The 26296-nt window shown below is 45.7% G+C and overlaps 1 protein-coding gene across 4 annotated transcripts in view; it reads right to left on the bottom strand.

Moving 5' to 3' along the window:
* The window catches only part of ESRRB (estrogen related receptor beta), a 137147-nt gene that overhangs the window by 86278 nt on the left and 24573 nt on the right, over positions 1-26296 (bottom strand). Inside the window, exon 2 of one of the 4 annotated variants that reach the window (XM_076345156.1) lies at positions 20170-20270. The exons of the other annotated variants lie outside the window; for them this stretch is intronic. Within the exon in view, the coding sequence (XP_076201271.1) occupies positions 20170-20249 (80 nt within the window). The 5' untranslated portion in view covers positions 20250-20270. The remainder of the gene's footprint in view (positions 1-20169; positions 20271-26296) is intronic. 4 annotated transcript variants of the gene reach the window in all.

Raw genomic sequence — 26296 nt, 5'->3', positions numbered from 1 at the left:
TATTTCACTCTCCTTTGAAACAGCCTTAGGTTTGCATATGAGAGAGACGCAACACCAATATTCAGTATGACCATACATATGTATGGTGCATATTCCTACACATAAATATTTATAGATGCACACGTGTTTGTGTGTGAATATAATCACATCTTTTATATGTCAAAGTGTACATTTGTGGTGTCTGCACACGCATTCCCTTCCCGCTGTACTGCAGACAGACGTTGTCAGTACGGTGTAACTAATGTATTCTCGCCATATGCCCTCACCTGAGAGACAAACTGCAGGTACAAATCACTGTCTTTGTTAGTTTCCCAATTTGAACTCATACAAAAGCTTCTTCCTTGGAGCTGCATCACCTACCCCAGGAATAATTCTCCCAAAGGTCAGTATCAAAAGGTAGTAAGCGGTTGCTAAAGAGTGGATTCCTACGCAAGAAATGAAATACGTGCTCTGCCTTAGGACACATGCACAGAGGGTCAAAATTAGGAAGAAGCATTTTCTTACTCTCCCTGCAAGATCCTGCACTAAGGGAAACACACAACCCGCTGCTCAGAACTTCCGCAGGTTCCTGGTGCAATCGCTCAGATCAACACACGCAGGCAAAGGAAAGGGAACTTTCACTGCTTGAGGAAGACAAATCCAAAACCTGAAGAGTGGGATTAGGGGCAATGAATTCCTCTGCTTAGTTTTTGTTCAGACTCTTCTTGGGTCTGACTGTTACAAAAATTAAGTTCTCCTTAAACTCCAAGGTGAAGGGAGTCACCTCTTCTCTCCTTTGCCTTGTTCATTCTCCCTCTCTCTCAGTAATTGCGAGGTGAAATACAGTTTCCAGGTAACTGTATGGATCACGTATTGAGTGACCACATCCACTTCTCTTCCTGCATTCTACTCTTCCTCCTGTTTTTTCCTATAGCTTAACAAGTGACTAAACAAGAAGAGGCAGTTTGCAATATTTTTAAATTCACTAATTTCAGCTTTAATTTGACAAAAATTGCTGTCCACATAATTAAAAGCAGTATTACGTTTTTTTAAAAAGGAAAATAACTATTAAAATTTTCAATAGCTAGCAGTGAGAAGAGTAAATCAGTACAATAAGGATAATAAGCTCACACAGCTAGGTAGCGATACAGGCACAAATGCAATACCTGTATTTACATTATATGTTCACAATATAATTGTGTTACAGTGGGAGAAAAAAATGGCTAAAGGGATATATATTGGGCCAACTTTTATCCTCAGCTACAGGAATGCAATCTGAAATCTAACCTTAACAAAACCAGAATGTAAATCAAATCAGTACCTGGCACACTGCACATACACCTTTAAATATACTGTATTTTCAAGGCTTCTCACATCTTTTCCTTCTCTCAATAACTTTTTTCAGACTTAGCCATACTTCCCTGCATCATTGTACTCCTTTAGTTAAAAAAAAAATTAAAAAAGAGATTGAAAAATAGAGGTTGAGATATTTTAAATTATATTTCTCTGTTTCTCTCCCCCAACCTCAACAATGTTAAAGAGGAGATTAGCTGGCACACAGAACCAAGCCAAGCACTTCTCTAAACAGAGAGCTCTCCAACAGTTTCTCATCTCAAAAAGCAGCACTCTCTGTCTACTGTAAAGCTGTAGGGGCTCAGTGGCACTTCCCCAGGGCCACCTTCATCTGTCTACTCAGTAGCCAAAGAGTTGTGAATATGGGTAAGGTGCGCTTGACATTATTGAGAGCTGACTGAGAGCCCATGGAAAAGTAAAATGGGTGAACAGTAATACAACATGCAGAATACCTCTTACTATTTTCATGTTGTTTGAGTTCCTTTTCTCAATTCCAAAAGTAGAAAAAATAAAAGGAAAAAGTTAAGACACAATATAGTAAGTGATGGAAGATCTAGCTTTTGATTGTGGCATTTTGTTCTTTTTTTTTTTTTAAATGAAGGTAAATGCACTTTCTATTTTTGCTTTAATATTAAAAGACTCCCAGCGGCATACAGAATACATTTCCCTTAAGAAAGTGTTTGTTTATTTTTAATTCAAAATGGAGCAGCCACAAGTGAAGTACCAGTGGGGAAAAGAAAATCACATGGGTTAGATTATTAATTTCTATTAACAATACTAAGTCTCATTTTAATGAAACTGCTGGAAGCCGGGGATTAAAGGAAGAAGAAATGAGTGTAAGAACAGATGGAATATCAGGAAACAAGAGACAGAAAGACAGATAAAAGACAGCTGTAATGCGGAAAGAGGGGTAGGTATCACTGTGGGGTTTTTGTTTGGTTTTAATTGTTTTAATTTTACTAAATACAACGTGTTCTTAAAACAAAAGCAATGAAATAGGCAAAATTACTTCACTCCCACCTCTGATGACACCACAGAACCTGCGTAGGTGACACACGGATTAACATGCAAACACACAAAAGGGGACTCTGCTCAGGGTGAGATTTATCGGAGAGGAGAAATGCATTTAAAATGAATTGCTCCAGCCAGTTGGATGCAAACGCTGAGAAGATTTTGCCTTGTTTCCTAACTTCCCCAAAAGGATCAAACCAAACTTAACATGCTAAAGTGATTTTAAACACAGCATTACCAGGCACAGCCCACTTCGGAATACAAAGAGCAGTAGCAGGTGCTAAGGTATCAGCCACCGGTCCCAGCTCGGGATGTCTGCTTGCCAGCCCTCCGACTCACTCCACTCTTTCCCCGGGCTGGCTATCCAAACAGTAAGCTGTGGGACACTGAATTTCCATAGGGCATTTCAGGTGAAAAACGGACTTTTTTTATAAGAGACAAAGACAGTGCTTTAATGGATCTACTTTGTGTAATTTTATATGCACATCTCTTCATAGACACCTAGTAATTCATCTAATAAAAATCCTAGCACAGGCGGAAAGTAAAACTGCGCAGAAAGGACTGCCAGTGCTCACCGTTAGCTGCCTGTTCCTAGGAGATGAAGCATTAGGGGGAGAAGTTACAAGGCAAGAAAGAAACAGACCAACACACCGGCCCCCCAAAGCGCTCCTCCGCGGACTCTGCCGCACCTGCCCGCGCGGAGGTGCGCACCGCCCTGCCCGCGGCCGGCCGCTCAGATACACCCGGTGCCCCGCGGGGGCGGGAGGCAGGCGGCTCTGCGGCAGGGAGGCAGCGGGACCGCGGGGTCCCTGCCCCGTCCCACCCGCAGCGGGACGCAGCGCCGGTCCCAGCTCCCCCCCCCCCACCCCGGCCCGCCCGGTCCCGGCGCGGCACGGCACGGCACGGCACACTCACTGGTTGTGGTAGCCGAGCGGGTCGGAGATGCACAGCTCGGAAATGTCCATCAGTCCAGTTTGAGCATTGCCGGTTGGAGGAGAAAAAAAAAAAGAAAGAAGGAAAAAAGGAAAGAAAGAAAAAACACAAGAGAACAACTAAACTGCAGCGGGCAGGGAGGGCGGGGAGCCCCGGGAAGGGGAGCCGGCCCGAGCCCGGCGGCGGGGCAGAGGCGGCGGGGCGGGCGGCGGGGAGGCAGCGCCGCGCCGCTCCGCTCCCGCACCCGCGTGCGGACACACTGGCGGCGGCAGGAGGCGGGCGGCGCGCAGGACACGGCCACGGGGGATTTCGCCGCCCCGAGCCCCGCTGTAGCTTTAACGCCGGGAGACGGATGGAGACGGCAGGGCGGCTATTGGCTCCCGCGCAGGGGCTGGGCTTGGAGCGCGGCTGGGGGAGGCACGGCCGGGGGGGCCGCCGGACCCGGCAGCGGCCCCGCAGCGCGGCCGGCGGCACCCCGCAGGCGCCGCGCTCCCCCGGGGCAGGCGGCGGGGCGTCCCGGGCCGGGGCCGGAGGAGTTGGGTGCAGCGCGGGCCGCTGGCACTGCTGACCCTGGCGCTGCAGCTGGCGCGACGGGGCCGCCGGCGGCGCGGGTGACACGAGCCGCAGCTCCAGGCCGGTCCCACACGGGAACGATCGCAGCGGCAGCGCGCGCGCTCCCCTTGCCTCTTACCCGCTGATCTGTCTCCCGTGGCCACCGGCTGTAGAGTTTAGGGTTAAGCAAAACCGTGAGGTGAAGGGTGCCCCATGGACTATTTTACAGCCGCTCCCGCCCCGCACGGGCATGCCGGCGGGCCTCTGTCCACCCAGACAGCAGTCCACATGCACTGCACCACGCACCAGTGTGCCACTTCGTACATGCGTGCCACAGGCACCGTTACACGCAATCCCGTGACTCCATATACACGCACTTTGTGCACGTGCACGGATCCACGTCTCACACTGACACAGCCTAATCACTGTACTCGGACATCTGCTTTCCCATACACACACGAATTCTGATACACGCGTGCAGGAGAGTGCCCGAGTCCCATTTCAAAGCAATGTAATTCAGATGTCAATTCAGTGCAGCTTATGAAACCACACTGGAATAAATCCTGGCACATGAGATCAGAATCAGTCATTCAGGAAAACAGTGCATATTCCCAGGTACACAAACCATAGATGTAGCCTCTCAGAAATCTTCGCAAACGTCAAAACTGGCACACACAACTAGCCTCATGAAAGACACATTTTTCAAAGCTCTGCAAACATACTGGCTGCCGTTGGAGTAAGCATGCTTTCACAATTCCCGCACGCATTTTCACACTCATACAATTCCACTGCATATTTACAGCAGCGTACCATCTGAAGATCCCTCTCCATACAAGCACGTGAGCCTCTCAGGCACGTGCCTAGCACACGCAGTCTTGCACTGAAAGCCTGACTCCCAGAGAGGTGCCCTACAGGGTCTATTTATCCCTTGCTACCTACTCTCCACCTTCCAAACTGCACTCATGCAAACCTCACTCGCCTCTCTCCTATGCATCTACTTCATGGTTAGATGTCTTGTGCTCAAATAGATAAAAATATCCTTAACAGATAAACAAGAACCAGAGGCCTTTTTAAAAGGAAAATACACACAAACACACCTGGATAAAAGCTTCATTCTCTTATCCCAGGCAAACAAAAAGAAAAAAAATAGGAGCTAAGAGGATATTTCTTAATATAAACCCCAGTATCTAATTTGAGGCAAGAGTGTACAACACCGGGAGAAGCAAAGGGCAGACTAGAGCTTTTCAGGCGAGGGGACCAATACAGCATAGAAGAAAATGCAGTGTGGTTCAGCTATAAACATGGCAATAAGCACTGACTACATTAGGCTAAAACTTTTCATGCAATCAGTATTTGTAGAAACTTGAGAATATTCAAAAAAGAGGAATGGCCAAGTTCACAGCCAGTGTAAACCATCCTTGCTTTATTGAAGTCTACCAGTGCAACTTCCTCACTACCTCCTCTACCAGAGATCTTAACAAATGCCATACAAACTAATGGTATGCCCTAGCGTGTCCCCAGGCCGTGTGGGGACAAGCTGTGTGATTCGGATCAACTATCCTTACAACAGGACAGCCTAAGGGTGTCAAAACAGGGGTCTTTTATGGTGAAAGGTACATATGAAGATGGCACAGAAAACAGGTTAGTTTACAAAATGGGAGTCAGTCAGAAGACTCATCCACAGTTTTAAGACTCCAGCAGAATCTGATTACCTGAATGTTGCAGGTGACACAATTCAGATTATACATCTTTCCAGGAAGCAGAATTAATACAAATGGAACATATACACATATATCTTTGTACACCTACGTGGTATATCTGCCCAGCAGAAACTCTAAGATGCTTTAAATGTTGAAGGGACAGAAGACAAGAGCTTTAGTAGGGCATTAGCATTAGTAGGGCCCAAGATTGTAAGCAAGGAATCTCACTGACCACATCGGAGAACACCTGACCCAAGCAGAGGCAAGTAGGGCGAAACCAGCACCAGCGTGTTTCCAACAGAAATCTGAGGTCAGAGAGGGACTCAGTGATGACCTAGTTGCCCCGTGAAGAAGATTCCTGATGCACAGTAGCAAGAGAGGCTGGAGAAGGCACACAGGGTCAGGGCCTGGGCAGGCTACAGTTCAAGAGCAGTCAGGGTGTTTTCAGTGAGCTGATTTTGACGGAAAGCAATTTTCTCCAGAAAGATGCTCCCTGGCTGGATCCTGACTGTGCAGAGATTAGCTCTGGTGTGGGCTCTCACTGAATGGGAGACCACGGTGGGAATGCCCTGGCAGGCAGGTCCTGCTCTCCTAATAGCTGATGTTTTAATTTTGCACTTTAACTTTTATCCAGGCCGAGGTGAGGCAAGCAGGGAGCCATGCGATCGCCTGGCACAAGGTCCACAGGGCCAAATTAACTGATATAAACAGTACAATGGTGGGTTTGTACTCTGGAAATGGGCTGCTGCTGACAGAGGACTGCCTGGGTAAGGTGGGTATTTACGGAGTGGTGCAGAAATGTAACATTAATCTCTTCTGACCCAGTGCAAATGGAGCTTCCCCTGCCTTGAGAGTAGTTGTGCAGAGGCCTGGCTCTTCCTTTCTGAGAAGGATATAAAGGAATAGTTTCTGCTGGCGGGGCCTGATCTGCCAACCTGAATTCCCCAAGAAAGAGGACAGAAGTCCTGAAGGCTGATTTTGGAACTTCAGGAGAATTCATCTTCTTTTGCAAACCCCTCCACATGCAGTGCTTGCTGAGCTCTTCTCACAGCTTTAGCCAATTTCTCTCCCCCCCAAAGAATAAAGAAGGAAACACTGATCTCAACATGGCCATCCTTCCAGTACGTGTGTTTTTTAAAAAAGTACCAGGACGAGGTTAGAAAGGACTGTAAGATTAAGCTGACAGATCTGGAAGCCAAAAACCTCAGTTTGGGTAAGTACAAGGCAGAACTGCACATGCTAGTTCACACTAGCTTGCCCTGTGAGCACAGCCTTTGTTTGCCATCCTGACCGAATCCTGCCATGGAACTGCTGCTCTCTCCCTGCAGGAGGGGCAGGAACAGTCCTGCGCACTCAGTCCGTGGCATCTGAGCAGAGCATACCCACAGGTGCTCTAGTAAGTGCTACCCATTGGGATGACTTTCATAAGGCAGCCTCTGGCTTTTGAGGTCGCCAGTTCTCCTCACACATGGTCTGAATGCAGAGCAACGACTTTCCATCGACGTTAGCCTCAGACAGAGCACAATCAGAGTGCTATAGGCTGATGGAGCTGTAGGCAGTATCAGTTCTTTGATACATGCAATCCCTCTCCCCAGAAAGAAAGCAAGGATTGCGAAGACGTGTCTCAGCTTTTGCTGGCTCTTCCAAGAGATGACGGATAGAGACTTTCTTTGGAGACTTTCCCCCCATCCTTTAATGACTAATCTGTTTTTGATAGATTAATTTTTTACTTTTTTTTAACTTTTATCATGCAGTAATGATCAACTTCCCAGCAAGCTGACTGATTGACTGACAGAAATTTCATTTGGTCTCATATAGGAGTAACCTGCAAATCATGCCAAACAAACTTGATTTCACTTGTTGATAAGGCTAGTTTTTTGTGAATAAGGAAAATGCAGCAGAGGGAGAGATCTAGTTACTTTGGGGGGGTTGGGATTTTTTTCCCTTTTATGAAGGCCCTATTATTGTATTCTCACAAGGAAGTCGGTGAAGTGGTATCTGCACGGGGCAAAATACATACATAATAATTAGGAGACCTAAGCTGGGCAGAACAGACTTGTGTACATACATTCTTATCTTGTCTGCTGGGGAAAGAGGATTTCAATGACGAGACCTTTCCCAGCCCCTGGCTCATTTAAGGAAACAACAGTTACAGAGGGGTCATTGTGATGAATTTAGAAGACAACCCTTTCACACCTTTGAGGCCAATAGTACTGCCTGGACTTCACACAAGTCACTGTGTTGCATGCCCTGATGCCTCTGCTTTGCAAGGCTAGTAACCCTGGAGAGACACTTAGGTCCCCTGAGCACAGGTCCCTGATTGTTGATAGGCTTTCACCACTCCCACATATATCCCCTTCCACAGCAAACAACTAGCCCAGATACAGACTCTATCAATGAGGACAAAACAGCCTTCTTTATTTTGGGCTCTATTGTTTTCCCTTACTACACCCAAACAAAACAGTTTGCTCTCCCCACCAAAGGCAATGTCTTGTTTTCTGCCAAACGCCAACAGATTTTTTTTTTTTCCAAAAAAACCTAATTTGCCTTATGAAGAATATGCTTCCATCTAAAAGGTATCACCACCATTGTGAAGCTGGTCATCTATTTAAGCAGGAAATAGTTTTCACATTGTAATTTTTAAATAACTGCCCATCTGAACATCCTTAGACATGCTTCAAGCATTACCTAGTCTTTAAAAGATCTGTGTTATAATTCTCAACCTATAGACTGCCAAATCGTACCATAAAGAGGTTATGTGGCTTGCCCCAGATCAATCTGAGCAAATCTGTAGCAGAGCAAGATTCTGAATAGAAGTGTCTTAACCCTTACTGTCCTGCTTTGAATGAGAATTCTCTGTCCCAAAAACGTGACCTTTCATTAAGTTCTGTGCTTGGATACAACAGTGTTAGGAGCCCTGAGATAAGATAAGACAAACATAGTCCCTACACTGCCAATGAAAAGTCAAGACTTTCTTTTAATAACCCCTGTTTTTATAGGGCCAATGCTGTTTTGTGTCCTTCTATACCTGCTTTTGTCTTTGCAGTGTTAATAGCAGGACTCTGTTTCCAGAGCAGAACATGTTCCTGCTGACATCTTAGATGAAAGTGCACACGCAGACACACACACGCACAAAGACAAACCAGGTGAAGCCCTGCTAACTTTTGTAGAATTCAAAACAGGGCATCAGAGTAAGAGGCAGGCACAGAGTATTTTACCAAATGGGAAAGAATAAAGACGATGGGAAGAGAGATATTGTTTTCCAGATTTTGAAAGAGCTTGTAGTAACAAACATAGAGAGAGGCAGGAGAGGAAATTATATAGCTGGGATTATGCCTTCTGCTCTCTCTTGCATCATCAGTTAGCTGAGGTGTTTGATAGGAAGTTCTATCCTCCTTACACCGCAGTATTTCTGGGCATCTGCTTTCGTGTTTTGTCAGTCTGCTTCTTAGTCAGTCTTTGCCTAACTCGTTTAACTAAGCAGACAGAAACCTTCCCCAAAAAAGATAGGTAATTACACAGAGGTAGATGGATCTTGCAGACTAAGAATACTTCAATGGAGAGCTGTGATCCAGCTCCAAATTTTGACCTGTGGCTGATCTGTTTCCCGTGATGTATTACACTAACCCTCAGTTGGGCCACTGTGATCGGGCAGAACATGACCAAGACAGTGGCTGGAAAGTGATTTTATTCACAGACAGCTACACATCATTTACCAGTATACTCACTGCTATTTCCCATCCTCCTTCCACATTGCAGCAAAGCAGAAATGAATCCTTCCCCATCCATGATCCCAGGTGTCCACAGAGCAGTAGCTGGGCTATTTGCTCAGCTACCAGGAAGAAGGAGGGAACACAAGGCATCAAGGAATCTTGGAAATACCTCTGCTTAGCTGTTGCCAATCCTCCAGCACAGAGGCATCACAAACATGGCTTTCCCAGTGTAGTGGTTCATCCTGTCAGATGGGACATGAAGTCAAACAGCAACTTGTCACCTTTAGCTTTCCTACCTCAGTACACTAACTTCAAGTCTTGTATTGCAAAAGGCCAAGGAGGGAGGTCAGGAGAACAGGGGATGCTTGTTCATTCCTCTAATTTGGGGAGATGATTTGCTGCTTCTCTCTCCAAGCCCATGCATTCTAATCACCTCAGGACCCTAATATTCACAGTACCAGCTTACTCACGGAACTGATCAAAAGAAATACCTGTCTTGTGAGGAGAAATAACACTTATTTACTGTTATGCTGCAAGCAAAGAATTAAAACATTTTTGGCATGTGCATTGAAAATGCCAAGTGTCTCAACCCAGAAAAGGAATGGGATTTAAAGAACCAAAATGTTTCAGAGTTACAACTGTTAGAGAGCATGCCTGCTGAGGGCTAGGCAGTGGAGATGGAGGGTAATTTCTCCAAGTCTGTGATGGAAACAGGAACTTAAACACATACAAGATAACTTATTTCCCAGCAACAGCAATGAGGTGGCTGCAGTGGCCCAGACTTTACCGTTTAAATACCATGATGTGACAAAAAACAGTGGGTAAGTGTGCAATTTCCTCTTAGCCGCGTTCTCTGAGTAGGTAACAGAGTCCTTTGGAAAGTGGTGTAGGCAGTTACAAAGAAGCAAAGCAGTGAAAGGACTTTTCCATCCAGGGTATAAAGGATGAAGAAAGCAAGGATTAAAGACCTTCCTTTCCCTGCAGGAACCTCCATCTGGCCTCATCTGGGCACAGTCAATAGAAGACTATTGACTTCACCAGGTCAGCCAGGCCAAATACAGAGGAGCTCACTGACAGTGGATCTATGCAAAAGTATTTAACAGCGAGATGAACCTGCAGGTCCCAAGTGACCTTAGGAAACCTGATATACGACAGTCTGGAAAAAGCAGAGATCATCAGATGATCAGGACTGCTCTCCTGGTCACCTTCTCCAGCCTCAGAACATTCCAGTTTCTAACAGTAAGGGGCTACAGGTTTTGGCTAAAGCCAGGCATTGCAGAGGCCAGCTTCCTTCTGACACACTGTATCGGCAGCACAACAACCGCAAGTCTCCTCTGCTCTGGATCTCCAAACAGCTCAGTTAAGTACACGACCATTTCGAAGATTTGTTCTGTACTAACTTTAGTGTTTGAACAACAATACAGATATTTTTCACAACTCCCTTTTGAGTTTATTTATTACTTGAACTACATTTATTTCACTTTCTGGATAAGAGCAAATTGGTGTGTCAGAATATTTGATTAGACAGCTTTGCCAACAAACCCTATCCCAAGCTTCTTAACATACTTTTAACTTCTGAGTTCCATCAACTGTAACTCATTCAGACACCTGCAGTAAAACACGTTAGGAAATTGCTGCTCTGTCTACAAGTCATTAACATTCAAACACTATGCCTACAGACCATGAACAAGAAATGGAAAAAGAATAAGAAAAACAATCCTTGCCTATACCACAAAACATCATTTAGAAGAGGCAGGGCAACTCAGGACCATATAAACATGTCTGCTTTAGCTACACAATATATGCACATACAGTATCAAGAGGGTAGCTAGTCACAAGGAGACAGATGCTGGTTACCAGAAAAAAAGCTTTTCTATACAAAGGAAAGGAGAAGCTTCACTAGCTTAGTTCTACTTCTGTTCTGCAGCCCTGTGTACTCCAAAAGAAGCAATCTTTCTCATGCGTGGAAGTACACGTCCCTGGATGTCTTTGAAAAAGTCTTATTGACATGACTTCCAAGTCTAAGCTTCTCAGAGATCCAGGCACAGAGGCAGTTGTGGGCAGTGGTAAAGCCTTCTCCTGATGGACCTGAACATGCGTCACTGGATTTCAGCAAAAATGCCTTCATCCTTCAAAGCCGCATGTTGCCAGCTTCGCCGTTCCTGTGGCAGCATTAGGAAAGATTACTTTTCAGTATCATTGTTAAGGCAAACTCAAATCTCAGTCCCATGTGGTCTGAGGGTGACTTTGGTGCTGCAGCCTCCTAGCAACAGGTCCCCTTGGTCTCCACAGTGCTTACAAAGGAAAATCCAGTTTTGGTCTTTCGCTCATCTCTTGAGCACCTTTATTTTAGCGATGATCAGAGACTACCAATGCCTCCCCTCTCTGCTCCTCTGTTGAACATACCAATCTTCCATTAAATATTTATAGTCAGCTGAACTCAGTAGTACTGAACTCATCTTTTAGACCTTGCCCCTCAACATTTGGCAGTATTTCATAACTCATGTGGTCAGCAACTCAGCAAAGGGTAGGCTTTTATGACATAACTTCCAGAAGTTGTTGCTACCAGGTTTGTCCTGGGAACCATACAGCCTGGGGACATCACTTCTCCTTGTTAAACCCACTGCTTTTTTCAGAGTACCAAGAAGTTAGACAGAAGCAGGACAGAAGGAAAGAAAGGCTGTCACTGTTTCAGATACAGAGGTCTGCCAAACAGCCAATGACATGGCACCCAGGAGGGCCCTGCCTTGCTTCTGAGGGAGAAGGTACAAGGCAAGACTACCTTGAGAGACCACTTTGTTTCCAGGGGCTCATTTCATGAGGAGAGTCATTAAACTGATTGGTCAAGCAGGATGGTTAAAACAAACAAAAAATGGAGGTCATTAGCCTTGATTAGCCAGCAATCATTTGGGTTGAATCAGCCCATTTAGCATTATAACCATAGGCATGGCAGCTGCATTCCACCCAGCTAGACTAGTGCCTCTTCCGAAGGCACTATGGGGGACTGTCATTGGCCTGCAACACAACACAAAGCTGTGTTAGTACACATCATATAGGATACCTGACCAGCATGGTAAGGATGTTCAGAACATGCCTTGCATGTCCTACTGCCCAGCAGGTACGTTCTGCCTGTGGAGGCAGTACTAATACTTCCAGAAATACAGAATACTTCTGCAAAGACAAACCTAGATGACACCCATCAGATGAGCAATAAATATCTCTAGGGGTTGCACTAGGATACAAACCGAGCACCTTTAGATTTGACTACACGCTTGCTATGTAAGGACCACTTTTTTTTTTTTTTTGAGCTACTACAGTTCATATATACAAAGTATAAGAGCACCAATGTAAGCCCTAAATATTTGGCAAGCTGTCAAACACCCATTAATGAGATGCTGTAGGTCAGCTGAACAGATGAGTGAGAGCCTGCACTCCTAACTTATGTTCCCAAACTTTTACCAACACACTGTGGGGCAAAGGATAAGCACTCAGATGTCTCAGTGATTAGCTCTCCCAACAGTAAAACATGTCCAAAAGTGCAGTGTCTTAGAGTGGTGTAAGAGTTATTAAATGTTTGTGGGATGTCCATGAGCATCACATGTGTCCAGTGCTCTCAAGCAAGGGTCAATGCTAGCTGCAATACCCAGGGATGTTTGTATGAATATGTTTTGTATTGTATGTATGCCCTGTAGATGTTTGTCAGAATAAGGCATGGGGCAGCCCGGTAGAACCAGTAAATTGTAGCTTCCCCTGCACTGCTATACTATTTCACCTCAGCCAGAAGTCTTGACACAATATAAATACCCCCCAAAACCCTCTTTCTAAAAGAAGAAATTGTTCTTCCAAAAATAGGAGGAGAAGCTGGGTCATCAGATGAGGGTGAAATTGGTTTAAAAGCCATTAAGAAGAAAGCAACCCAGGCATTCAGGAGCAATCACAGCTGCTTGGGCTGATCAGGAGAGACAGAGGGAATTATTTATTTATGGACTTCCTGCTCTCCCTGAGCAGGTGTCTCCACTGGAGAAGCTTTAAGAGGAGTGGGGAGCAGGAGGCGGGTGCTGCTTGGAATCCTCCAGAGGTTTTCCTGGCCTGGGCCTCAGGAGAGTTAAACACAGTTCATGCCCAAAGCATCCAGGAGCCATCAACTGCCTTTCTCAGAGCAGGAAAGGCCAGAAAGAGCATCACACAGGTCTCTGCTGGGATGGAGCACATAGGCTCCCAGGCACCCAGATTGCCATGCAAGCTTTTCACAGCTTACAGTAAGATCCCTTCAGAGCAATAGTGCTTGAGTACACAGCCGTTTCTCTCTTCTCGTGGTTCAGCTGCTTCCCTTTAAACACAGATCAAGTGTCTCTAAGGACTCAGCAAGCATTTAACAGACCTGCCTGATGGAAGGACCTCCAGTGAGAAAACCAAGACCTGAAACTCCCAATAGACATCCTCAATTCAATCCACAGCTGATAAAGCAACCCTGAAGTTACATGCAACCAGATTCTAACTGCACAGAAAGCACGTCAGTCTAGTCTGTATCCAAAGCTCATCTAAACATCCTAAACTTAAGGGGGAGGGAAGGACTAGCAGATTAAACAGGAGGAAATAAGTGAATTGAAAAAGTCAGCATGGAAATACAGAATTCTTGATATCGTATCAAGAATTCCTTTTCAAAATACAGTACTGTCTTTCCTGATGCAATTTCTTACTGTTTCCCCAAATTGGAGGATGAAGAGGAGTAATTCCCTTCGGTATTCAGAGTTCACCCTTCACCACTAACTAAAAAAGAGCTGTAGAGACAGAAACAGACAGATCTGTCCAGTCAGACAGATCTGGCAACTATCCTCTTGTTCTGGCTTTGGTCAGAGGGCCACAAAGGGGACCCAGGGCTTGGAAACTATCAAACACCACCAGAGTTTTTCACTGGAAGATGCTGCGGAAGAGTAGTGTTACAAAAGGGTCACTGATGGGGCCTGAACAGATTATGTGAGTGGTACAGCCTGCGCTGTGTTAATTCACGTCTCCCTGCAATTCATTACTGATGAGATGCCAGAGACTGAAATGAAAAGGGCAGGAGCAGACAGTGAACTACTGCTTTAGACACATCTCATTCAACATTCCCAGTTTATTTCTGCTCCACCTCTGCTAGTATATCTTGCATGACTCCCCAGCAATGATATTCTTTCTCAATTCTGATCTCAAATCAGTACATTGTTTTGTGCCATTAAAGCAACTGTAAAACCAGTTGTGATAGCAAAATAACTCATTAATGCATAAAGTGCTTTGGGAAACCTTTGAAAAGGAAAGGACTGAAGAACAAGAGAGTATCATCATCATCAAGATCAGTGATCTAAGGTAGCCTCAGTATCAAAAAGGTACAAAGTCTAACAGCGAGAGTGCTTCAGCGAGTCCTAACTCAGACTGCGTCCTCCCCAGTCTGCTCCTCCCCACACAGAACAAAGTGATTTCTGCTACTTGTAAATATATAAACCCAATAAAAACAGGTTTGTTCTCCCAGCCTACGTTCCTCCAAACAAAGGGCAGTATAAAAAGGATGCATTTTTCATTCAATGAAACAGGTCTTATTTGGTCTCTCAAAGGAAACTTCCTTTGCTGCCCGTTCAGAGACAGGTTACATCTTTAGGGTTTGTGTGACCTTTGTTTCCCGCTCTGGGAAGAACATCTTAAGCACTGAGAGCTACTTAACCCTGACAGGGCTGCTCCAGAGAGGGTTGCATCACCCAGGGAGCTAGAGCAGAGACAACCCAGGGCTCTCTGGGGAGCTGTTCTGCTTTGACCATTGACTTGTGGCTTCAAAATCTTTACAGGGCCAAACCAAAAACACTGCTAGTTCATAAGTGCCGGGGTTATTCATTTGTGTGCTTTAACACACATTGTTTGGGAAATTCAATTCATCCCTTCATTTGCTAAACACAGCTTTATGTTCTAAAATCCTCCAGAGTCTGCAGTGTCCTTTGCCCCTTCATGCTCATTTGCCTTTTTTATTTCCCTTCCAACTTGTCAAAAGAAAAAAAGTCCATTTTGACTCTGTTCCTGGCTAGTCAACCTTGCTTTCAGAGCCTGGCACACCAACTTCCCCCGCCGCAATGGTCAGGTTACAAAAACTAAAGAACATTTGCTTCCTTGTGAAACGCTTCCCATTGAGATTTTTCAGTCACAATAATTTCTGTAGCATGCTCTGTGCTTTCAGAGTCTTAGTTTTGCAGAAATACAAGGCTTAATCTGCACCCACTTACATGCATTTGACAGCCAGGAGAAGGCCTCTTCTTCCTGCTAAGGTATGCTCAGACCTCTGCACAGATATCAAATGCCTCCATACTGCTGGGCATAGGGGTCCCCCAATGGCATTTGGTATTAGTGATGCCCAGTGTTCACCTCCTCTCCTCGCAGGCTTTCTTTGCATGAGAATGTTACTGCAGTATTATTCAAGGTACGATTTTAAATAGATTAACTTAAGCTGGTGAAAAAGGCACTTATTACTATTGAAACTAAACCTGTTTAGACATCTAATGAGCAAAAATGAAGCATCCTCAAACTGGCAGGAGAGCATCCACAGTTTGGATTTTCAGTAGTTTAAATGGATTGTTTTAAAATCGGTGCAATTTAAAGTGTACAGCTTCCTTGTGTAGAAAAAAATCTTCTCTGGACTGAGGAAACAGCACCACTTGTAAAATAAATGACTGCTTGTGCAAGGGTGCAACACCCATTAATAACTACCACAAAGCAGCAGGGAGGAGAAGGGGCTGAGGAGATAGGGTCAGTTGCTTGCACACAGCTTGTTAGGAAATACTGCATTCAAACTGACTACGTACAAGCACCCAAGAAAGGGCATCCAAAAGTGACAGCCAACTAACAAAAGTTTCAGGGACGTCCCAGTATAATCAGGATACTCCCTTGGCTGGAAAACATGAGGGGAAAAAACCAAACGTGGGTGCACCTTCAGAGACGCAGAACATTTTCTGACACTTGTACAGCATGTGCATTACATAGGGGTGCAGGTCTCAGTCAGCAGAGGATGCATATTAGTTATTGTAAAGTGAGCGCTGCATAGAGCAAGGATGCACATCTTGCAGTGCTCCTGCCCTACATCCCTACCACCGAGGGCAGCCCACAGAGCCTTGCTATCAAGAAAACCCTCTCAGAAGACGCAACAGCCTTTGTGGGAGGCTGGGGCCAGAATCCGCTCCTGTCAAACAGCTCTCCAGACCAGGATGTGACTGCGGCTGGCGAAACATGTTAGCTAATGAAGATTGAGTCAGGCAGGCAGAGACGATCCCCTCAGCCTGTTAATCCACTTAGGGAAGGAGAAGGGAAACCTGAGCTGAATTCCTGTGCTCCCTGCAAGGGACTGTACTGTGCTGGCTTTAGCACCTAGGCAGAGCAAATCCAGCCAGAGCTGGACTGGGGAGAGCTCTAGGAGCAAGACTAGTGCTTTTGGGAGACAGGAGCAAGAGCAGAGGCAGGGAACAGCAGTCCCTAGGGAGAGAGACAGGGCTGGATTTTGTGTCCACTGGGAACTAATGAAGCAAACTGAGCTTTACTTGCCGTCTCACCAGGAGAAAGCAAGAAGGGGCTGAACGTGAGCTTTTGCCCAACAGCAGGGCAGGGAGAACACACACACCTTGCGCCCTTTTTCACAGGGCAAAAAGGCTTCCCAAGGGGTCAACTCAGATTCCTGGGCTAGAAAGTCAGAGAGAGTGTTTGTGCCGCAAACACCCATCCCAGCAGTGACAGAAAGCCAGCATTGCCTCCCGCCCACCTTAACTGGCAGCTTGTGGGGATGATGGGTGCCAATCCCAGGAAATGTCAGATTATCCTTAACCACCAGAGGGTGCTCCCCATCTCAAAGACAGAGTCAATGTCACAGATGCACCCAGAGAGCTAGAGGAGCCTTTATTTCCAGCAATTGTGGAATCCAAGCAAGGGAAAAATTAGAAAATTAATAACAAATAATAATTAACGAATCTGATCCTGTGCCTCACCTCTGTTTCCCCATCCCTCCTGGCCAGGCAAGGTAAGGCCCTCTGTCCCATTTGTCCTCTGCATCCTGCTCAGTCAGGTGATTTTCCTCACATTGGACGTTAAATCACTTTTATTCTTTTCTCCTAGATCGTGGATCCAGAGCAGCAAATAAACATTTTCCACTTGGCAGGTCTGTAAAGAGTGAGACTGACTTGCGGGCCCCTGAGCACGGGTAGGATCACACCCTCCAGTCACATGCAGTTTTTGCAATGCCAAGGCCTGACCTTACCCCTGCACTGCCACAGTGGTGTGGGGGCCACTAGCCCATATGTTCAGGTTCATTTTCCCCACTCTGTCCTAAGCTGGTTTTCCAGAGGGCAGAGTGCCTGCTGTGCAGAGATGCCTCAGGATGGTGTTTTCAAACATCAGTTTTGGGGCACTAAAACTACCTAACTCTGTCAATAAGACACCTGTAGGGAAAGACTGTTCACTTTGGTAATGCAGTGCCCCCACAGCCTCTCTTCCTTCTCTCATCGAAGGGAAGCAGAGGCGTGTGGCTGAGGTTGCTGTGCACCTGGCAACACGCCACCTTGTGCCTCGGCTTCCCATTTGTGTAGGTTAGAAGTAGTACCCCAGAGCTGCATCATATGTGGAGAACAGAGCACTTAGGATTAAATCATAATGGTTATATTGCACCCTGAGATCAGAAAAGAAAGAGTTTAAAACATGCCAAGTAAGATCAGGCACCTATGCAAAACAGACTAGCTCTGCTGACGTGTCTGGCATAACATCTGTTTGTCCCAGCCCCAGCTTACTTTGATAGTCCAAGTCTGCATATCCCATGGGGAAACCAGCTCTCATTGATGGCTCCCACCCAGCACACGTGCTGCATCTTGCTGTCTGACCACTACAAGAACAGATTGTTGTATTTTTTTAATTGTCCTTTCCTCTCTCCTTTGGCCAGTAGTGCCAGGCCCTGCCTGAGGGGACTTTTGTCAGAGTTCCTGCGCTTGGGTACTCTGGCATCACTTTTTGTTCTGTCCTCTTTAAACCATACAATACATTTGTCTGATGAAACTGTTAAAACTGAGCAGTTAAACCACTGCACAAAGGACACTCATTCAGTCTCTTACACAGATTAAAATGTGTTTGATAGGTTTGGCTTACTTCATTTCCAGAACAAACCATTATCTGCAGCACTTGTGGGAACCAGTACTTTCCAAGTCATCAACTGCCCAACAGTGATACTAGTCATCCTTGAGAGAGGCATCACATTCTACAGCCTAAATAGGCCAATGAATTCTTCTTCCAGTATTTGAGATTGTCAATGGGGAACAGAAGGGGAAAATATAAGAGAAAAAGATTTTATGGTATGTTTCTTAGACATTTGCAATAGACAATTCTACTTCCTACAAACAAAATGTCATGGGTACGTGTCACAGCTCCACTTCTTGTACTATTCATAACATTCTCCCTTGGAATTATAGCAAATACCAGACATGCCATGGAAAGGTTAACCAGCATTAGGTTTGGACACTGATCCAGCGCCATTAACACTCAACTTCTCAACTTGATAGATTCTAATACTACTCCATTACCATTACAGTCATTATATATTCATTCCTAAACATGCACATAATCAGTCATCAAAAATGTGGTTATTTAAAATTAGGTATTTTGAGCATTACATTTCTGCATACTTTCGCTAGGAGCTTAAGCTTTGCCATTCTTCCTCCACCCATTATAGCAAAGACTTTTAAAGTCATTTCATAGCCCTAGTGACATTCTTCTCTCTTGCATATTTGCTGCATGGGAAAATTACTGGGGTTTTTATTATTTTAATTGCTGCTAGCAGGTTGTAAGATCTCAAATATCCCCAATTCCTTCACCGTTAAGAACAGCAGCATCTGGGTGTCAGTTTTACTCATGATGGCAAATTACAGGGTCAGATCTGCCTTTCTCCCTCACACAAATCTGCACCTCAGTGGAGATTACAACTTGTGGAATACATAATATATAAGATGAGCAGGTTTTGACTACCACAATTAGTTGATCTGCAACTACATGAAATGGCAACACTTAATCCAAATGGAGAGGCTGGGAAAACACCATCTTACAGCACATAAGTCTGCAAAGCATGACAGGACCCGTGAAACAAAGACAAACAAAAAACCTGTATCTTAAATAGGGCAGACTACAAATGAATTCAAGAATCAGGAAATGCCACAATTGTGTTTACTTGTGAGAAATACTCTTAGCCCTCATGTACATATGCATTATTTTATAGCCCTTAATTACACGATCATATTCCTTCCACAGTACCCCATCTCAGACTGCACTCAGAAGGGATTGTGCCCATGTAATGAGCAGCTATTTGGGATGCTGGTTTCTGCTCATTGTTCAGTATGTGGCCCCAGGCCTTATTTACCACACATTATTCAAACCTGGCTCTAGAGATTTATTCATTTCCTTATGTGTTTTCCTATGGGCTTATCATTACACTGTCCAAGAGCTTCACCAGCCCAAGATCATTTATTTTCACACACCTCTATAAGAGGAGGGGGTATTTTTATTCCCATTTTACGGGTGAATGACTGAAGACCATATTAAAAGGTATTTGCTAATTCTGGGTGCCCAGTCTGAGACACCAACAGCCTGACTGATCTGTGCTTGTATAGTACTTTGGGTTCAGTGGATTCCCATTCACTTCATTTGCAGCTGTAAGCACTCAGTGTTTCTGTAAAGCAGGTCCTTTGGGATCAAAAACGTCCCCTATAAAATAAGGAACGCACAATTAAACAACCACTGGCACAACAGCTGCTTCAAAAAACCTAAGAACTATCACACAGAAATGGTCACAGAAAAAAAGTCAACTGGCAGGTCAGGATTTCACTGCCTCAGCTATAAAAGCTTCCCTTTCTCTCCTGCAGTCCCTTGTCTCACTCAGTACACACCTGACAAATGAGGCAGGGGTCCTACAGATGGTCTCTTTCACTGTGCAACTCAGATTTATCTCAGAGCAGGTCCATCGCATGCAGTGAATGAGGCGGGGGTCCTGTGGAAGAAACAGCACAGAGTGACGTAGCTAAAACATGAGTTGTATAAGACATACAGTCGGGTAGACAGAAGTGCACGCAGAGGATAACTGGTCTTCCCCCAGCTTCCAGTTCTTGCATTAGCACCCTTCAAAGTGCCCTCTTCACAGAGTTAGTTTCTGTTACAGCAAACCAATTCCCTCATGAAGCATCACGATGAACACTTTTGTGGATTATCAGAAGAGACAAATCCATCATGTGGACCACTACAACCAAGGTAATGGAGTAAATGGGCTGCAAGGGTAGCTCATCCTCCTTTGTGAAGACTAACATGAGGAGCATGAAACACCGGATGAATTTCAGACACCGATGACAGCTGAGTAATAATGATTCAGAGGCTCTTCCAACCATTCAATTCAAGTCGTGCTTGCTCTCTCCTCTCCAGACCATCCTAGCCCACTTTCTTCTCTTCACTGCCTTTGCCTTCTAACCCCATCCCTTTCCTTTGCTCTCAGCTCACCCCAACCAAACACCATTCCCCCACACTCCACAGCCCCAGCCTCCTTGTTCAACAGCTGCTTATAACTATTTGCTTCTCCTCCTCACCTTTTTGCCCAGCTCCCCTTGCCCTGTCTTTCCGTTACTGTTTGGTGGCCCCACTTACTGACACTGCCTCTGCCCCGACACAGCCCCAGCTGTCCCTGCAGTCTGGCTCCAAAACACAAGCTGATTTAGAGCTTTGCAAAGAGGAATCTTCTTGATTTGTTTTTAAATGGAAGGAAGGCATAATTCAAAAACATGGCATACTCCCTACTTTTTCTTTAAAAAAAAAAAAAAGTATATATATAGTTGCTGGTTTTGATAAAAATTTCCACAAAACAAGTCTATCAATCAGAGGCATAGAAAGTGTTTACAGCAATGATTAAAGCTTGGCAGTGGTATGAACAACTGAAACTAAATTTTACAGGAAGCACTAGTAAAAAAAGATGGTGCTGCTAGTCTGTTTGTTGTACATGGCAGTGAAAATGAAGATAAAAATTAAGGAAGATGGTTAAGCAAGAAAGAGTGCTGCTGCCATCTCTTTTTAAGACTTGCCATGGTTGGGTACATTAGCATTTGGATGGCAGGCCTTTGAAGGAAAGTGGAGTGCCTGTACTTCTTCGTACACTATCCTGGTAGCTTATAGATACTAGTGCTTATTTGATATACAAACCTGCACCCATCTCAAGCTTGCATCAGCTGGACACAAGATTATACACGTCTTAACTTTTCACAGAGTCACAGAAAATAGGGCTAGGACCAGGTCAGGTGGTTGGTGCATCCCTCCGTCCCAACAAAGGATCAGCTATAGCAGCATTATTTTTGACAGATGTTTTTCCAGCCTGTTCTGAAAAAACTTTCAGCCCTTCTCAGACAGTCTGTTCTAATGCTCCTGCATCATTGCTAATACAAGTTTGTAACATCAAACTGAAATCTCCCACATTGCAATCAAAGCCCATTTACTTTCAGCTCTATCAACAACGGACATAGCAAACAGCTTAATCACTTCCTCTTGGACAAAGCCTCTTACTATTTGAAGACACATTCAGACACATTCCCCAGACATTGCCTAATATCTAGATTTTCACGACAGAAATATTAACCTGCCTAACAGAAACAAGTTAGCACCTCAGTCCCTCTAACTTCATCCCTGGGTCTCCAAGCTTATCGCTTGGAAGGCCACAGATTTTTTTACAAACACCTACAACAAGGAACAAGGTTGCAGCTAGCAGGCTAGCCTGCGGTAGACAAACCAAATTTCCCTTCACTTCTAGGAGACTCCAAGTGATTCAGTAGTAACTCCTCACTGCAGCTACAAAAAAAAAAAAAAAAAAAAAAAAAAAAAAAGAGTGCTAGCCCTTCACTGAGGCAAATCTGCCAGCTGGATTCGATTTCTCATGCTCTTTCAAAATCTTGAGCTGAAATTTTGGGAAACTTGAGAAAATATCTTCTGATAAATCAAGGCTATGATCTATTACATTCACTACACTACTAGCTAGAGCAGCAAAATTTCTTAGCTGTCCTCGATGAAGCCGAGAGCTGTGCCCATGGTCCTGACTTCCAGTGCTGTGCCTTGAGCACAAACCAATCTTTTCTCACTGACAAGCAACGAAGACCTGCCAGATTTCATATGAAACAGCTCCCAGGAAACTGGAAGTCCGCATCCTTTGTGCATGTGGGTATAAGAGTGTACAAAAAGGCCAGAGTTGTAACTAGAAATGTCATAAAGTTAAAAATGTGGGACTTACTTAATATTATTCAGATAATACAGATTTGCCTCCAGTGTTACAAACTGTGAGCTCCCAGGGAAGCCAGGAGCCATTCTGTGCAGATAGGAAACAGAGGGCCATTCTCTACCATAGGTGGTGTGATGGGGGAAGGTGAACTGGCAGCTCAAAGGTGCATACAACTGCTCTGTACTGTGTGTTTGCACAACTACGTGAGAGTGTATCCCTCGGTGATGTTATTCACAGGCCTTGGCCGACAGTAAATAAGACAGTGGAGCTTGATTCATGAGGGATGACAGGAAATCTATAACGTGTGGGCTCTATAATCTGCTCGCTACTGCGTAGCAAAATGAAAGAACAACAGTCCAATTTCTGAGTCCTTGCTGATCCCAAGCACATCCTCCAAATCTTGTTCTGCTCAGAGCAGTGGGAGTCTGTTGGCACCAGGGGAAAGCAAGCTCTGGCACAGGCCATCTTCCATGCTGGGATGGCAACAGTATTTTGGAAGCATCAGACTACCTTACAGTGGATACAAACACAGCCAAGACTGTGGCATGAACTTCAGAGCAAATTTCTGGAGAGCGACAGGCTGCTGAGCTCAGTTCACCAAAGGACTGCCATGTGGACACCAATTGCTGCACTCCACTGCAGGCATCCCGTGTCTCAAAGGGCTGGCTGAGCCAGGGAGCAGTGATCCACCACGGCAGTCTGGCCCAACCACTTGGTTTGGTGGGGACTGTGAACAGCATTCCCCTGCGATAACACAAACCAATCTGGATGCAGCTCCACAAAATTAAAAACAGGGATATGATCCAGCAGGACACAGCAGCTGGGTTACAAATGGTGTCCAAAAAGCACCTTAAGGGGAAGGAGACAAAAGCTGGAGGGAGATGTGGATTCTGGGGCCAGACAGAAAAGGGATGCTGCTGGCCCACAGCATTCTCCTAGAGAAGCTAGCAGCTCACGGCTTAGACAGGTGTACTCTTTGCTGGGTAAAAAACTGGCTGGACGGCCGGGCCCAGAGAGTTGTGGTGAATGGAGTTAAATCCAGTTGGCGGCCGGTCACGAGCGGTGTTCCCCAGGGCTCAGTTTTGGGGCCGGTCTTGTTCAATATCTTTATCAATGATCTGGATGAGGGGATTGAGTGCACCCTCAGTAAGTTTGCAGACGACATCAAGTTGGGCGGGAGTGTTGATCTGCTTGAGGGTAGGAAGGCTCTGCAGAGGGACCTGGACAGGCTGGATCGATGGGCTGAGGCCAACTGTATGAGGTTCAACAAGGCCAAGTGCCGGGTCCTGCACTTCGGCCACAACAACCCCATGCAGCGCTACAGGCTTGGGGAAGAGTGGCTGGAAAGCTGCCTGGCGGAAAAGGACCTGGGGGTGCTGGTCGACAGCCGGCTGAACATGAGCCGGCAGTGTGCCCAGGCAGCCGAGAAGGCCAATGGCATCCTGGCCTGTATCAGAAATAGTGTGGCCAGCAGGAGTAGGGATGTGATTGTGCCCCTGTACTCGGCCCTGGTGAGGCCGCACCTCAAATACTGTGTTCAGTTTTGGGCCCCTCACTACAAGAAGGACATTGAGGTGCTGGAGCGTGTCCAGAGAAGGGCAACGAAGCTGGTGAGGGGTCTGGAGAACAAGTCTCCTGAGGAGCGGCTGAGGGAACTGGAGTTGTTTAGACTGGAGAAGAGGAGGCTCAGGGGAGAGCTTATTGCTCTCTACAACTACCTGAAAGGAGGTTGTAGCGAGGTGGGTGTCGGTCTCTTCTCCCCAGTAACAAGCGATAGGACGAGAGGAAATGGCCTCAAGTTGCGCCAGGGGAGGTTTAGATTGGACATGAGGAAAAATGTCTTTACTGAAAGAGTGTTTAAACATTGGACCAGGCTGCCCAGGGAAGTGGTTGAGTCAGCATCCCTGGAGGTATTTAAAAGACGAGTAGATGAGGCACTTAGGGACATGGTTTAGTGGGCATGTTGCGTGTTGGGTTAAGAATCAACCTTAATGATTCTATGATTCTAAGATATGATTCACACCAGGTGGAGAGCTGGCCCATGAGAGAGCAGGGAGGAAGTCTGTGACAGCAGCAGCCGCAGAGCAGACTAGTCTCATACCAGGAATGCTGAGGACACATGGAAAGATGGAAGAAGGTTTGTTTTGGACAAAACAGCAATGGTGGCAGTGGGAGAGAGGAGGGCTGCCAATTCCAGACAGGAGGAGAAGGAAATAATTTTTCTTCCTACTGTGCAGCGTTAGAAAACCCACAGGGCTGCCCAAGGCTGGGAAGGCACAGGACAGCTCAGCTGAGGATCCTGGCAGCTTAAAGGAGACAGTTCTCTCATTTTTCTCTAACCAAACTTATACTTTTCATTTCTTGTGTCTCTGGCCCTTACCACTTAACACCTTTCAGATCTATCTTCTGCCCCCTAGGAAAGGGGCAAGGGGAACCTTTCTCACTCTGGCAACAGGTAAACAGCATGGCAGGATGGGGGGGGAACAATTTCCACTCGATCCCTAGCAAAGGCCTTCTTTGCTGAGCGCACACTCTGGGGACTGCCGTCCTTTCCCTGCTTCCCCCTACAACCATCTCTGCTGCCACCTCCCCTCCCTTGTTATCTGTCAGTAAACAGTAATTAAAGATGTGGCCTGCTTGATAAAGCTCCCACCCGCCCTCACACGGTGCTGCCCTCTCGGACGTGTCTAATTAAAATCCTGATGAGAAGATGAAGAAATCCCAGAAGCTGGGAGTCTGCTGACTCTCCCTGCGCTCGGCCTCTTCATTACTGACGACGAGGCAGGGAGATATAAAGGACCCCGGGAAATGCTCCGACAGACCAATCGATACAGCCTTTTGTGGGACGTGACGGACCGCTCAGGACTGCCTTTTGAACTGTGTGGATAATGAGGATGCTGGAGTGTGGCTCACTGCATGGGGCTGATGGGGCTAGACTCCCCCACTAGTCCTGCTACACTGCCGCTCCCAGGAATGGCACCCAGTGCCCCTGCAGCTTGGCAGCCACTCACACCATATAGTGAATTCACACAGTTATAATAGCTGGGGCACTTGCCTGTCCCCCACCAACCCAACCTCCAGGAATCATTGCTTGTAGTGCCAGAATACTGTCAAACCTCTAACCACTCCATCATTTCTATGCAAACACAGAGCGTGCATGTGTGTACATACACTGCAAAATGCTGAGAACCAGCACAAACCTTCCCTAAATGAAACCAACACCACAAACAACGTGCACACCATTGTGTTTAAATGGACACTTATTCATGGGAACAGTGTGTTTTCACTGCTCTCCCAGGATTTTGTGCTAAGGTGAAATTCTTGGTATGGACAAAATGAAACAGCAAAAGTTTACATGAAGCGCACAGCAATATCATCATTGTGAATCACCATAACTATATTTAGACACACTTCACTTCATGCAAATACATCCACTAAATGGTTTTATTCTTGTGTTTTTTTCTAATATGAGATCACTTTACATGGAAACAAGCCCATTTTCACTGGCAAACTCATGTTTATCCAAAACACCAGAGATTTCATTGCTCCTAGTTTCAAGATGAAAGAAATAGTAAAGAGATGGAAATAGATTTATACTTTCTAAAGTTTGAAAGTGCATCTCAGGTACCTACCTCCATGTCCCTTTTGAGCAAGCCCACAGGAGGTACAGTAACCCTGGGAATTAGGATCATGTGCAAGAATGGGAGTGCATACCCGGTTGCAAATACAAGCGCGCTGTATATGTGCATGAGGGAAACGCATGTTCCACA

Source organism: Aptenodytes patagonicus, chromosome 7, assembly GCF_965638725.1.
Source record: "Aptenodytes patagonicus chromosome 7, bAptPat1.pri.cur, whole genome shotgun sequence".
NCBI lineage: Eukaryota > Metazoa > Chordata > Aves > Sphenisciformes > Spheniscidae > Aptenodytes > Aptenodytes patagonicus.
This window is presented reverse-complemented; position numbering and strand designations above follow the sequence as displayed.